The sequence below is a fragment of the Moesziomyces antarcticus genome, assembly GCF_000747765.1.
Source record: "Moesziomyces antarcticus DNA, scaffold: scaffold_v10001, strain JCM 10317, whole genome shotgun sequence".
Classification (NCBI taxonomy): domain Eukaryota; kingdom Fungi; phylum Basidiomycota; class Ustilaginomycetes; order Ustilaginales; family Ustilaginaceae; genus Moesziomyces; species Moesziomyces antarcticus.
Genome location: NW_014639009.1, coordinates 1,897,528 through 1,911,182, shown reverse-complemented (window position 1 = coordinate 1,911,182; position 13,655 = coordinate 1,897,528). Strand labels below are relative to the sequence as shown.

Sequence of the window (13,655 nt, the reverse complement as noted above, 5' to 3'; positions counted from 1 at the left end):
AAAAGGAGCGGGGGTGGAGGTCTAGAGTGCCTGTGTGGCGTCTATCTCGATGGCGGGCACGATGGACGCCATGAACTTGAGGAAGATGATCATGTACTGGTCGACCCTCAGACCCTGTACATCCTCCTCGGCAGCATCTGCGCCTTCTGACTGCGCCGCGGCTGGTGCCTCGTCACCCGTGCTGCCCGTGACGCGCTTGACGGCACTTGCGACGCTCCATGCCTTCTTCTTCTTCTTATCCGCCGCGGGTGCACCTCCACCATCTCCCGCTGCTGCTGCTTTGCGCTGCTCCTCGATAACGCTGGCGTTCATGCGCTCGATGACCTTCTTCATCACGCTCGCGTGCTTGCACGGATGGATGCTCGCCGTCGCCACGCCCGCCGCACTCGCCGACGACGACGCCGCCGAGCTGTCCGGCCCCGCATGACCGTGCGGAAACGGCTCGATGGTCACCGTCTTCTGCGCATAGTCCGACGAGACGTCCTCAAAGATCTGCGCAGGCTTGAGCGGAACGCCGTGCTCGTCGTAGCCGACCAGCCACATGCGCGGCGTCTGGTAGTACTTGTCGTACGTGATGATGCAGTCGTACTTGCGCACCGAGAGCAGCTTTCCGTTGTCGGCCGCCGATGCATTCGCGCCTGCAGCAGACACAGCGGCAGTGGCAGGATCGTCCTCCTCCTCGACGCCGCCCGCAAGGTCGTCCGCCTCATCGTCCATATCTGGAATGTCGGGGATGTCTGGGATGTCGCCGATCTCGCCGGCGTATGTAGATGGCGGCACGGTGTTGTGGCCGCCAACGCTGATACCAGCGACACGTGCGGCCAGGTCGTCCTCCTGGCCCTCGGTGAGCTGGTGTTCGGGAGCTGATTGGTCCTCGCCGATGTCGGGAATGTCGATCATGTCGGCTACGCCGCTGCTGGAGCTCTTGTTGGCGTCAAAGTGGGTGGCGACCCACTGGTCGTCGTCAGTGCCCTCGTCGCCGTCGGCAAAGCTCATGAGACGCTCGTCGTCGTCCTTGACGCCGACGCCGACGCCCTTTTCGATCTGGCTGACACGGCGCAGCGAGGGAACGCCGCACGAGATGAGGAACTGCTTGTCCTTGGGCAGATAGTCGCGCGCCTTGGACGGGCTGCCGGCGCACCACTGCCACGTGGGGAACTTGTACGAGAGAAAGTCGCCTGCCGCCACGAATTCATCTGCGATGCGAACGACGGCACGGGAAATCAAGGTGTCAGCATCGTTGTAATGTGTCGATGCGCTGGTGAAAGAGCTTCGACGTACCTGGAGTGATTCGACCGTGCTCCTTGAACTTGGACTCGCGCAGCACTGGCGACAGGTACTCGCGCACCGCCCAAAAGTGGGTCTGCAGCGCGTTCATGATGGGCGTCTGATGGACGTGCGGTGGCGACGGCGACGTCTCGAACAGAGAGCGGTGCCTATGGGTGCTGAGGGGGAAGATGGGGCCGACGTTGAGGATGGTGGAAGAGTGGAGTGGGGTGGAAAGGCGCAGCAAGTGGTGACTGGCACCTCAGCCGCCCGGACCGCACCCACGCAGCGCCAACCAGTGCAGGGATGGTCTGTGTGGCATTTCTGAGCTGCGCCGCCTCGATTAGACCCTGGCCGCTCTCCAAAAGTAATGCGCGTGGCAGCCCGCGTTTTGGGCATGTTAGGGCGTTGAACATTTGCTTGCTGGACGAAAAATGCGAGAAAAGCCATGCTGAAAAGATGGCTACAAAATGGAGCGAAATACCACCATTGTTAGGCCGGTATCGGCCATCTCGCATCGGCCAGCTCCCCTTCTGCACAAGCTACTGTAATGATCTTATCATCACCTCCCAACAACACTGAGCCACGAAACTGCTCCAGACCAAGCCGCACGTCCAAAGACCGAGACCTCAGTTGGCCGGTGCAGCCAGAGCCTCGGGTTTCGGGTCAGAACCAACACGATCGGGACGATCGCAGGTCTTGCACATATGTACATGCACAGCCCTGACTTGATTACACATGAAACGCTGCACTGAAAGCTTGGTCTGCATGTTTGCGGGGTAGAAAGATAGGTCTAGACACCATCGAAGCATTGACCGGTATCGCATCGTCGGAGCTGGGACGAGTGCAGACACCTGGCACCGTGGCGTGTGCTGAATGGAAGCGTCTGGTGGTCTAGAACTCGGCCAACCAACTTTGCAGGTTTGACCCGATGCACAGTCCGGTCAACCCGCGTGGGAACTGCCCTTGGCAGAGTTGCAAGGCCCGATTGATGCTTGGCTTCAGCTGACGCGGAATGCAATTTGTGATGTGTAAAAGTGCGTCTCGATATGGCCTTTTTTGCGGGGAGTTCGACTCTATCTGACGCGCCGATCGCGGTGTCCAATTCGAATGTCGACGCACCAGGTGCACGACGATCGAATAGCGCATCGGTTGCGGCGCTTAGGAGCGTCTATGACCGACATAGCCTCTTTGCGCTGGGCAACACTCCACCTCGATGCTCAGCCTAAACTTTTTCTCCCGCCTCGGTCGTGACGTCCGGGACGCCGCTCGGCTCGAGCTATGCCGCCGTGCGTTTGAGAGCCGCCTAACGAGGCCAGTGCCACGGCGTGCGTCGGCGATCCAGTTGGCCAAGCGAGCTTGCTTCCGTGCCGCCTCGGTGCGCCACTGCCGAGACGAATGTCAGCAGCACAGCAATCGAGATCAAGCACAAGCCGGATTGCAGGCGCCAAAGGACCAACCTTGCCCGGCAACTTGGTCCAGGACAAGCCAATGAATGAGGAATCGAGGCTTGGCAGAGCTCAAAGTGCTCGGATAGTCTAACTAAGGCGTGTGGCAAGTCAGTGCCACTCTTGAGGATGGGATTGCGGCACGCCCGGGTCACCTTGCAGCGGAAACAATCGGCGCTTTTGCTGGTACACACAACCGGTACGATTGTCCACAGCATCTCGAAAAAGAACCTGCAGCCAAGGCGCCAAGATTCTCATCCTTCGGGAGACGGACGGAAGCCACGGGCCGGCAAAGAGTTTCCGGTTGGACAACGGCGGTACAAGAAGCCACTTGGCAGCGGCAACAGGCTGGCGAGAAGGCTTGGGTCGTGTCCCAAGCGCTCGATTGCCACACTGTACACAAAAATCAAAAGCCGGAAGGCCGACGACGGTGATGCAGGTGGATCAGAGCTGCCTCATCAAATTCACAGGCGGCAGGATTCGAGGCTGAAACAAGACGCAACGCACTGGTGGTAGCAGCTCAGCAGAGGATGCTGTCAGGACGGGGCGAGAACCGCTTCTCGATCTACGTGGAGGATTCGAGACCGCGCTCACTCACGCCAAACTTGCCAGCTTTTTTGCGCTTTTTCCTGTCTCCTTTTTTTCTCTCTCAAGCCGCACTCTACCAGGCCGTGATGGGTGGCCCGGCAAATGGACCCAGGGACCTGCATGTCGAGTTGACTCAGAACCCTTGGGCTCTCTGCACTGCCGGCTCCGCCCAGGCAGTATTCGACGGCCATGCCGCCCGCGATGGAGGTGGCTCGCCCCCGCGCCGGAGTTGGTACGCAGGACGAGCTGCAAGCAAATGCCGGCCACGGTTTGCGGTTTGCCTGACAAAGTGCCCTTGACGTCCCAGCGTGGCGGGCCTTGTCAGGATCGCGAGCGGCGTGGATGGCGTTACACGCAATCGTCTGAGAGCGGTACAGTACACCCGCCTTCTCTCCACCCACCCAACCCACACGCGCTTGGCTGGCCCGCCCCATGTCTAGCTGTCCAGACCGTGCTGGAACCTTCTCTCTCCTCATCACCATCTACCGTTGTCGTTGCCGCTGTGCCATTGATCAGCCTATCGACATCCGCCGTCCAGTAACAGCTCAATTCAGCTGAGGATACGGTGCACGACTTTTCTTCATCTTCATATCTCATCTCTATCGTTACCATACCTGGTGCTCGATCGTAACATTATTGCGTGCTCCATTCTGTCCCCATCGCCTATGCACTAGACATCCTTGGCGTCAATAGTCTCGATCTTATCCTCGAGCGACACTCCCACATCCACACGTACACATATCGTCGGCCAAACAGTTCTTCGACATGCTCCATCAACAGAGTGCATCGATGGGGTCGATGGGCATGCAGAGACCCACGGTGCACCTGGAGCATCCACCGTCCATCCCGCGCTCGTCGTACATGTCGAGCGACAGCACGGTCAAGTTTGACGTGCTTTCCTCGCCCGCTCGGCCGCCGGCGTCGTTCACGCGCAGCAGTTCGTCTCGCGGTTTGGACGCGTCGGCACCTCCCAAGCGCCCCTTGTCGAATCCGTCATCGCGCCAGTCGTCTTCGGACTCGATCGACTCGGTCAGCAGCTCGACTTCGTACAGCCGTTCGTCGCCCATCAGCAGCATCGACACGCCCAGCACCACCGATGCAAGCAGCGCAGAAGAAGATGACCTCATCCAGACGGTGTATACGTCGTCGGCTCGTTCGCGCCACATGTCGACAGACGAAGTCAAGTCGATCCTTCGTGCGTCGCGCACCAACAACTCGCGCCTTGGCATCACCGGTCTGCTTCTGTACCGCGACGGCACCTTTGCACAGTTCCTCGAAGGACCAGCAGAGGCAGTGGATGCGCTGTACGACTCGATCGAGCGCGATCCTCGTCACCACGGCGTCATCCGTGTGCTGAGACAATCCGTCACCAAGCGCGACTTTAAGCAGTGGAGCATGGCTTTCCGAGACCTCGACATGATCCGTCACAGATCCCCCTCTGCAGGATCGGACGAGGTCGGCCATGAAATCTCGCCCGAAGACCAGGTCAACGAAGGCTTCAGCCAGCTCATGAACGTAGGCCTCAGGGTCGGAGACCCGTCCGACGACGAGTACAGACCGGATGCGCTGGGAAACGCCAAGCTCGATCTGCCTGCCGACATGTCTGCGCCAATGCGCAAGCTCGTCACCACCTTCTACCGACTCATGGACAGGCCGCTGTAACATACGTACGCGGTCTCTCCTCTCTCATGCTTCTGCATGTATACCCTCATCTTTTTGGTCGTTTCTCGCTATCTTTCTCTGTATCTCTCGCTCTCTTCTTCGGCTCTCCCCCCTCTCTCTCTCTCTTCTTCCATCGGACGCTCTATAATCTCGCGTACACAATCTCCCATCTCTTCTTTTGGTGTTTTGGTCACACACGGGCAATCAAGTCATCGAATCCAATCACGTTCTGGCTGCGTTCCACTTGTTGGGCCTGACTGAAGCTGTTCTGAGGTGGACGAAAGTAGCGCTGTGTAGTGGCAGCCACTCCATACAGGCTACGATAACGGACGGCAGGGTCGATACAGCGTCTGCGAGGCGCAATTTAAATTGTTAGACCGCAAGGGAGCTCGGAAGACGGAGATGTGCTCCACGTTATTTGGCCGGGAAAATTTTTGGGAAAACTGAGCGGCAGCGGGGCGAGTAAAATCCAGAAAACCCTTTCCGAAGGGCACTGGCCTTCTGAGGGTGCTGCTTCGCGCAGCTCAACCTTCTCAACTGTCACCAGCCTTTCTGCACATCGACTCTATACCGACATGGCGAAAGGCGCCAAGAGCAGTGGCGGTGCGCCGAGCTTCGGCGATGCACCCAAGACGACCGATCCGCGCTTCTCGCGTGTTCACACCGACCCGCGCTTCCTCAAGCCCAAGCGCGACGACAACAAGGTGGTCGTAGATGAGCGCTTCAAGGGCCTCTTTGAGGAGGAGAAGGGCAAGAAGAAGAAGACCGACAAGTACGGCCGCAAGGTCGCCAAGGGCAAGAGCGATGCCGACCAGATGAAGCGATTCTACCGTCTGGAGGACGACGACCTCGACCCCACCAAGGCCGACCAAGACGACAGCAGCGACGAGGAGGATGACGACGACGACGAAGAGGCTGCTTCCGAGGCTGGTGCGATCGACTATGCGCGTGGCGAGGGCGACCTCGAGTCAAGTTCCGAAGAAGAGTCCTCATCGGCCGAAGAAGACTCGGACGAGGACGAATCGGACAGCGACGAGGAAAGCAGCGAGGACGACGACGTGATGATCGGCCCGTCGAGCGTGGTCGACCGCGAGCGCAGGAAGAAAGCGGCTCGCGAGGCGCGCTTCGAGGAGGACGATGACAACGACGACGGTCTGGGCTCGGACATCGGCGACATTGATCTGGACGAGGAGGTGGACGAGGAGGTCTACGCCCAGCTCGACGCACAAGCCGAGCGTGCCATTGCGGAAGGCGGTATCGAGGGCGACGACTCGGACTCGGAGGCCGAGGCATCCTCGTCGCGCAAGAAGGGCAAGGGCAAGGACAAGGCGCGCCGGAAGGCCAAATCGAGCAAGGAGAAGATCCCGCGTGGCGACGACACGCACCGCCTCGCCGCGGTGAACCTCGACTGGGACCACGTGCGTGCCAAGGACATCTACAAGGTCTTCAGCAGCATCGTCTCGCCTACCGCCGCCGTCACGGCGGCTGAGGCGCTCCAAGCGCACCGTCGTGCTGCGGCCGAGCCGTCGTCGTCGCGCAAAGCTGCGCCGGCGATCTCGCAGGTGCGCGGCAAGCTGCTGCACGTGCGCGTGTATCCGAGCGACTTTGGCAAGGAGCGCATGGCCAAGGAGGATCTCGAAGGACCTCCGCCCGAGATCTTCAAGGGCAAACGCAGCGGTGCCGCGAGCGACTCGGAAGACGAAGAGATCACCACCAAGACCATCGTCCAAGTCGACGAGGGCGGCGAGTTCGACGAAGAGGCGCTGCGCAAGTACCAGCTGGACCGACTGCGCTACTACTACGCCGTCGCCACGTTTGACGGCAAGGAAACCGCACGCCACGTGTACAACGAGATCGACGGCACCGAGATGGAGCGCACGGCCAACGTGTTTGACCTGCGCTTTGTTCCGGACGGCATGGAGTTCCCGGACGGCGAGGAGGGTCGCGATGCCGAGTTCCGCGACGAAGCGACCGAGGACGCGGCCAACTACAAGGGCGTCGACTTTAAGACGGATGCACTGCGCCACTCGCGCGTCAAGCTCACGTGGGACCAGGACGACCCCGAGCGCACCAAGCTCACGCGGCTCGTCTCGCGCGGCGGCCTGACCAAGGACCAGCTGCGCCAGGACGACTTCAAGGCGTACCTCGCCTCGGACACCGAGTCTGAGCCGGACGAGGACGAGGTGGCAGCCAAGAATGGACGCGACAGGCTGAGGGCGCTGCTCAATGTCGATGGCGACGACGCAGGTTTCGGCAAGAAGGGCAAGCGCAGTGGCGGCGTGTTTGACGACCCGAGTCGCGACGACGACGAGCAGGGCGAGATGCAGATCACCTTTATGCCTGGCTTGTCCGAGGCGGTGGGACGCAAGGCAGCAAATGCGACCAAGGAGGGTGGCGACGAGACGACGCTCGAAAAGTACGTGCGCAAGCAGAAGGAGAAGAAGGAGCGCAAGAAGGCCAAGCGTGCGGGCGAGGATGGTGGCGACGAGCCCGTTCCCGCGCCCGAAGACGGCGGGATCGTCAGCACCGACGCCGGCTTCGACGATCCCTTCTTCAACGAAGACGTCGATATGGAAGCTGCGCTCGCTGCCGAGTTTGGTGATTCTGCCCCCTCCAACAAGACCAAGACGAAGAAGGTCAAGGCGAACCAGACGCGTGGCGAGGACGACTCGGATGCGGGCGAGTCGGCACTTGCGCGTGCACAGCTGACTGCGCTGATCGGCGATACCAACGACGAGCTCACGCCGGATGGACGGCAGCACTTTGACATGAAGGACGTGCTGCGCGTCGAGAGCGGCAAGGACGCCAAGCGCGCCAAGCTGCTCAAGCGGCTGAGCAAGAGCAAGCAGCGCGCCGAAGCCGACTTCCAGGCACGCAAGGGTGCGCCGCTGGTGCAGGACACGTTCGAGATCGATGCCAAGGACGACCGATTCGCCGCACTCATGGACGACCATCGCTTCGCCATCGACCCGACGCACCCCGGGTTTGCAAAGACCAACGCCATGCAGAAGATCATGCACGAGCGAAGGATGCATCTCGACCGCAAGAACGGCGATACCCCGACCGAGAGTGGAAAGCCACAGCAGCAGGGCAGTGGCAAGGATACAGAGCTCGATGCACTCGTGCAGAAGCTCAAGCGTCGAAACGGTGCAGAGGGCGAGGACAGGAAGAAGCAGCGCAAGAGGTCGAAGCGCGGATAAATGCCATCCATGCGTCCCACTGGATTTTGCTGCGTTGGTGTGGGCCGAGACGCAGTGGCGTGTGTGTGGGTGTGAGTGTGTGTGTGTTGAGATTGAGGAGGAATACAAGTACATGCGGAGACGTGGGCGTTGGCTAGCTCATGCGTCTTCGGGACCTTCCGAGCCCGGAATGAGCTGTGCACGCGAAATCGATCAAAGCGAGGGAGGTGGTCAGAAAGAGCTGCGTCACGACTGAGCTGCGTTGAACATCACTCACCATGCAGATGTTGTTTCCGTTCAGAAGTGTCTGGCCTAGCTTGGTCTTCTTCTTCTTGCCGTCCTGGGCGGTCTCGCTGTTTCATCCACAGCCGAAGTCGAACTCCTTCGTCAGCCTGATGCTCTTTTCAAGCGAGCGAAGATTTGAGTACTCACTATTCTGTTACGTCCTCGAGCACCATATCTGTGCGAGCATCATTGCAAGCAGGTAAGTCAGGGGTGCTGTGTGTGGTGGTGTTGAGAGCGGCGGGTACTTACTGACGTAGTCGTCGAATCCGAGCAGGGTACCGCTGAATTCGCGTTCGGACTTCATGATGACCCAGATGCTGGAGCCGATGCACTTGTCGATGAGCTCGAGCGGGAGAATGGTAGGCAGGGCTGCGGCGGCAGCAGCCGCGCCTCCAGATGTCACTTGGCCGGCAGGAGCCATTTTTGTCCTCGAAAGATTGCGTGGTCGTAGTGGTGCAAACAGCCCCCTCAGTTGCGGACGGAGATGGTGGAAATGCCTTCCCACGCGCTGTTCCGAGTTCCGCATTTTTTTGGCCCCACATAGCACGTAACTCCACCAGCGTCCAATCGTGCTTGTGCGCGATCATCAAGTTGCGGGAAACCATGCCCAATCCGGATCTGCAGTCGTACATCGCCTCTCGCTATCTGTCGGGACCCAAGGCTGATGCGATTCTAGCGCGTAGTGGTGGCGATGGCAAGCCCAAGCGCAAGAAGAAAAGACCCGCCCCCGAAGCTGCCTCGAATGGTCTCGTGTTCAAGGACGACTCGGATGCATGGCCCAACGCCGCCACCACCTCGGATGGTGAAGATGAAGCACAGGTTGTAGCTGACTCCGCTTCTGGCTCTAGCGGCTTCAAGAAGGTCGGCACTGCAAGCACGCCTACCACTCTGACAAGTGAAGTCGCCCCTCCCACGGATACTGGTGCTGGTGGGGAGGTGGAGTTCAAAGCGGGGCTTCGGACGAAAGAAGAGATGCGAGCAGCACGGCTTGCGCGCGAAGAACGTCGTCGTACCGCTCCCTCGCCCCCTCCTGCACCAGCTTCGGTGGAGGAAGGTGGGGAGGAGGAGGAGACGGTGTATCGCGACTCTTCGGGACGTCGGATCGACATCCACGCTGCCGAACGCGAAGCCGCGCTGCACGAAGCCGAGCAGCGTCGCAAAGCTGCCGAGCGCAAGACATGGTCCCAAGGTCTAGCGCAGCAGAAGGCAGCCAAGGATGCTGCGTCTCAACTCGCCTCGGTGCGCGATCAAACCGTAGCCCGCCGCGTTACAGACGCCGAGTACAACCGCCACTTCAAAGACCAGCTGCATGCAGACGACCCCGCACTCGCCTTTCTGACAAAGAAGAGAACCCAAGGTCCAGCTAAGCCGGCTTACAAGGGTCCATGGCCTCCAAATAGGTTCAACATCCCTCCTGGCTACAGATGGGACGGCGTAGACCGCAGTAACGGCTTCGAAAAGCTGCTCGTCGAACGAAAACACGCCCTCGCCGCACAGGAACAACAGGCCAGAGGTAAGCCTTGACCCCCACTCACAAACCCTCATCGCAAACACACACCCGTACTAACCTCGAATCTTGCCCTTGGACACAAAAACAGCATGGGGTCAGTCAGACATGTAACCGCCGCACATCCTCGCAATCGTATACCCGCGCGCGCACAGTCGCATCAGAAAAGTGCCACACTCGAAAGATTGCGTGCAGAATCGGTACAAATACAACATGGTCGCACCTGCGTCCCCTGCACGCGGGCGGGGACGACAAGGCGAGATCTTAGAAATACACGGCGGACAAGCCTAGACGCTATCCGCCTGAGACGGTGGTGGAGTTTCCTCTTCCTCGCGCAGGCTTCCTTCGCGGGGCACGGAGCGGCTAGATCCGAGCCTCTGGATGCGACCCGTGCCACTGCTGCCTGGGCGCGACCCGGCCTTGACCAACGCAGCATCGGCCTTGTCCGCACCGCCAGGCGCAAAAAGCGTAGCATCCGACGAGCGGCGCGACTCGTACTGCTGCGGAGCATACGTGTCGGGGAAGTCGATCGAGACGCACTCGGCCGTACCGGGCGTGCCGGGGTACTGCGTCGACACCGCCGGGACGGACGACTTGGGTGACACATCGCCGGCCTTGATCGGCGCGCTTCCGTCCACGACGATGGCGGACAGACCGGGCGAGGCGGCTGCTGCGTCCGGCGTCAGCCCTGCGCGCCTGCGCGAGTCGAGCGAAGGCAGGCGCGCATTGAGGAACGACGGTCGTGTCGGCGTGCCTGCATCCGAGAGGCCCGAGTCGAGGGCGCGCATATGAGCAGGCTGGTGCTTGGTGTCGTTGCTCGCAAAAGGGTCGGTGACGCCGCGCATGCCTGGCAGCACCGCATTGTCCGGCGACAAGCTGTCGGTGAAGCGGTCGTCCCTCCACTTGTAGGCGCTGGAGAGCGAGGCGAGCACGGCTCCAAATGCCTGGACGTACACGTTGGCGACGAGCATAAAGCCCATGTCGACGGCCGAGAGCGAAAGTGTCTTGGAGAGCACGAGCGCGAGCGCATACACGGTGGGCAGCACATAGCCAAATGCGATGGCAAAGGCGATCTGCTTGGCCCAGCGCAGGGCGGGATGCGACTTTTTGCTCATGAGCTCGCTGTCGCGTCGACCGAGGTGCCAGTAGCGCCAGAGCAGCATGACCGAGGCGTAGACGGTGTCGACGAGCTGGAAAATGAGTGTGAGCAGGTTGCTGGTGTCGTTGGCGGCTCTCGAGACGGTGTAGCCAAAGCCGTCGGACTTGTACACCTTGGCCGAGTTGCTGAGGGTGATGCAGATGGTGGTGAGCCGTGCGACCTTCATGAGCGAGGGGAGGATGCTGATGGCGATGCGCTTCTTCCTGCTGGCGAGCGTAGATGGGTAAAAGGCGAGCAGGCGAAGCTGGATGGCAAAGTGGGTGACGAGCGGCACGATGTAGAGCATGGCGGTGGAAGACATCCAGAGGCGGAACATGGCGTCTTCGGAGACGTTGCCAAACAGCTGGTATGCCCAGAAGACGGTGTTGAGCGTGGAGCCGAGCAGCCCGCCGAGCATGGCGAGACCGAGCACCCAGACGACGGGGAGGCGGCGCTTCTGCGGGCTGAGACCGTTCTTGAACAGGACGGCGCAGAGGAGCACAAAGAGGAGGGTGGCGAACATCGAGTAGAGGATGATGTAGGTGACGCCGTTGCGGACGAGTTCGACGGGGACGAATTGGGTGGCTTGGGTTTGGTTGGTGGCAGCATCCTCGACGACGAGGAGCACGCGGTGGCGCCACGCCATGTCGTCGGCCTGCAAAAGGGGCGAGGTCATGGTGAAGGAGAGAGCGCCAGCGTGGCTGTGTCGCGAACGACAATGACAGGCTCGCGATGGCGGTCTATAGGGAGCAAGATGCCGAGGGGAGGGTCTGCATGGGCGAGAGACGGACGAAGGTGAAGGAAGGGAAAGAAGGCTGCTGACAATGTCGTGGTGGAGCTCTCGCCGAGGCGATGGCGTTCTTTCAAAGTGTGGAAGAAGGCTGCAGCGGCTGGAAGAGAACAATGAAGCTCGAGTGTTTGTTGGGACCAAGCGTGCTGGACTGGCGGGTGCGGAGGTGATGTGGCTACCAGATTGTGGACCCTAAGTTAACTTGGAGCGCAGGTCGGTGGATGCGAGACTGCGTGCTGCGTGAGGATGAGGAGGTGGGCGTTGGATGCAGCAAAGAGGTGCGTGTGCAAGCTGCGCAATCGCAGGGGCGAGCGATGAAGAGATGCGAGGCAGGATGCTGGTGTGGGCGTGATAGGCTCGGAGAAGGCCAAGGGGGTGGGAAGACGATGGAGATGCAGAGCGAGGTCGAAAGCGAACCCAGCATAGAAGCGTGGTGCCACTAGCGTCCGAAGCCAAAGCCAAATCGCAAGCGCAGAAAGGCGAGTCGCGGCGGCGGCGGCGGCGGCTAACCTTGTGCGGCTTGCGGTCACCCACTCTGACAGGCAGGCCGTCAGCGAGCGAGCGAGGCTTGTGCCGACTGACAGACGGAGGGGCGGAAAAGTGTGTGGCAGAAGCGACTGCGGTGCTGCAAGGGCTGCGGAGAAAGAGGGGCGGAACGGCAGATTGGGGGCGGAGGCTCGGGCGGAGGCTGGGGCTGGAGCGACAGGACAGAACAGCCGTGCAGCGAGTGACAGCCCAAGGCAGAGGCAGAGGTCAGAGGCAGATGCGCACTGGCGAGCTGCAGCTGCAAACGAGTTGCGCAAACCGAATCGCCGAGAGTCTAAAGAAGCGGCGGCGGCGAATGGATTGGATTGCAAACGAGGGCCGAGCTCTGCGACTGGCATGTAGCACTGCCAGGCAGGCGAAGGCAGCAGCCCAGCAGCTCAGCAGCTCAGCAGCTCAGTGGGGTGCGCCTAAGACACCCGCCGCGTCAGCCGCTCGCCAGTCCCGCACCGCCAAAATCTAGCTCAAACTTCACTCACACTTCCCGCTCCTTCTTCGCATCCCAAGCGTAGAGCCTTGTGGGCCGAGCCGAAGCCAGCTACACCAGCGTGCGCCATTTTCACGAAGCTAGCTTCGCACATCCCGAAGCTCGACGCTCAGACTGCAGAGCGCGATGCAGGCCGTGGGTGCGTGCGTGGATGCAGTGTCCGAAGATGCGGCGGAGCGGCTCTCAGCACCGAGAAAGCGCGCACGATCAGAGGCAAGGGAGCGCCAGCGCGCGGCGGCTGTTGGGAAAAATTCATGCTCTGCTGCAGGCAGCGGCTACAAGCGAGTCGCAATCGAATCGAGGCGCACTCGCCAAGCTCATCCTCCGCTCTCGTCACTCGTCACCCTCGTCAGCCGCATCCAAGCTCGCCAAACCTCACTACTGTACTCTTGTGCCGTCAAAGAGTCGGAATTCGGTCCGCTCGTCACACCGGCGTCCGCTTGGCAAACGCGCCCAAATCAAGATGCGTCGGCCAGAACCCATCCCCTGCTTCTTTGCATAGGCTCTCTGCACTCGTCAATCCCACACTACTCTGCTCACACTATCCTGCATCGCCGGATGATGTTCTGCCTTGTGCGTCGAATATTCAGCCGTGCCGACGGGATCCAGGGCCACCCGGCATCATGCGCGTTGGATCAGGATGCCACTCCTCCGAGCAAAGTGGCGTTTGCATTCCCTTTCCGACGATCCTTCTCCTCCCACCTCCCACCTCATCTCCGATTACCTAGAGCGGGTCAGGGCGGGGAGCGGAGATCTGACCGT

The 13,655-nt window shown here is 60.7% G+C and overlaps 6 protein-coding genes across 6 annotated transcripts; 3 read left to right on the top strand and 3 right to left on the bottom strand.

The window, feature by feature from the left end:
* Positions 1 to 21: 21 nt before the first annotated feature.
* PAN0_001c0687 (autophagy-related protein 3) lies at positions 22 to 1,682 on the bottom strand (the record flags this gene model as incomplete). The annotated part of the gene is made up of 3 exons (XM_014804302.1): positions 22 to 1,196; positions 1,282 to 1,436; positions 1,543 to 1,682. The coding sequence occupies 3 exons, from the start codon at positions 1,680 to 1,682 to the stop codon at positions 22 to 24; spliced, it is 1,470 nt and encodes a 489-aa protein (XP_014659788.1).
* A 2,385-nt stretch (positions 1,683 to 4,067) lies between these two features.
* On the top strand, positions 4,068 to 4,964 carry PAN0_001d0686 (blue-light sensor BLUF; the record flags this gene model as incomplete). Its single annotated transcript, XM_014804301.1, has 1 exon — positions 4,068 to 4,964. The coding sequence occupies one exon, from the start codon at positions 4,068 to 4,070 to the stop codon at positions 4,962 to 4,964; it is 897 nt and encodes a 298-aa protein (XP_014659787.1).
* A 575-nt stretch (positions 4,965 to 5,539) lies between these two features.
* On the top strand, positions 5,540 to 8,164 carry PAN0_001d0685 (pre-rRNA-processing protein esf1; the record flags this gene model as incomplete). The annotated part of the gene is made up of 1 exon (XM_014804300.1): positions 5,540 to 8,164. One exon carries the CDS (start codon positions 5,540 to 5,542, stop codon positions 8,162 to 8,164), a length of 2,625 nt encoding a protein of 874 aa, XP_014659786.1.
* Positions 8,165 to 8,302: 138 nt separating this feature from the next.
* On the bottom strand, positions 8,303 to 8,849 carry PAN0_001c0684 (sm-like ribonucleoprotein; the record flags this gene model as incomplete). Its single annotated transcript, XM_014804299.1, has 4 exons — positions 8,303 to 8,338; positions 8,421 to 8,496; positions 8,576 to 8,603; positions 8,678 to 8,849. 4 exons carry the CDS (start codon positions 8,847 to 8,849, stop codon positions 8,303 to 8,305), a joined length of 312 nt encoding a protein of 103 aa, XP_014659785.1.
* Positions 8,850 to 9,031: 182 nt separating this feature from the next.
* Positions 9,032 to 10,049, top strand: PAN0_001d0683 (bud site selection-related protein; the record flags this gene model as incomplete). Its single annotated transcript, XM_014804298.1, has 2 exons — positions 9,032 to 9,941; positions 10,027 to 10,049. 2 exons carry the CDS (start codon positions 9,032 to 9,034, stop codon positions 10,047 to 10,049), a joined length of 933 nt encoding a protein of 310 aa, XP_014659784.1.
* Positions 10,050 to 10,222: 173 nt separating this feature from the next.
* Positions 10,223 to 11,749, bottom strand: PAN0_001c0682 (uncharacterized protein; the record flags this gene model as incomplete). Its single annotated transcript, XM_014804297.1, has 1 exon — positions 10,223 to 11,749. One exon carries the CDS (start codon positions 11,747 to 11,749, stop codon positions 10,223 to 10,225), a length of 1,527 nt encoding a protein of 508 aa, XP_014659783.1.
* Between the last annotated feature and the right edge of the window lie 1,906 nt (positions 11,750 to 13,655).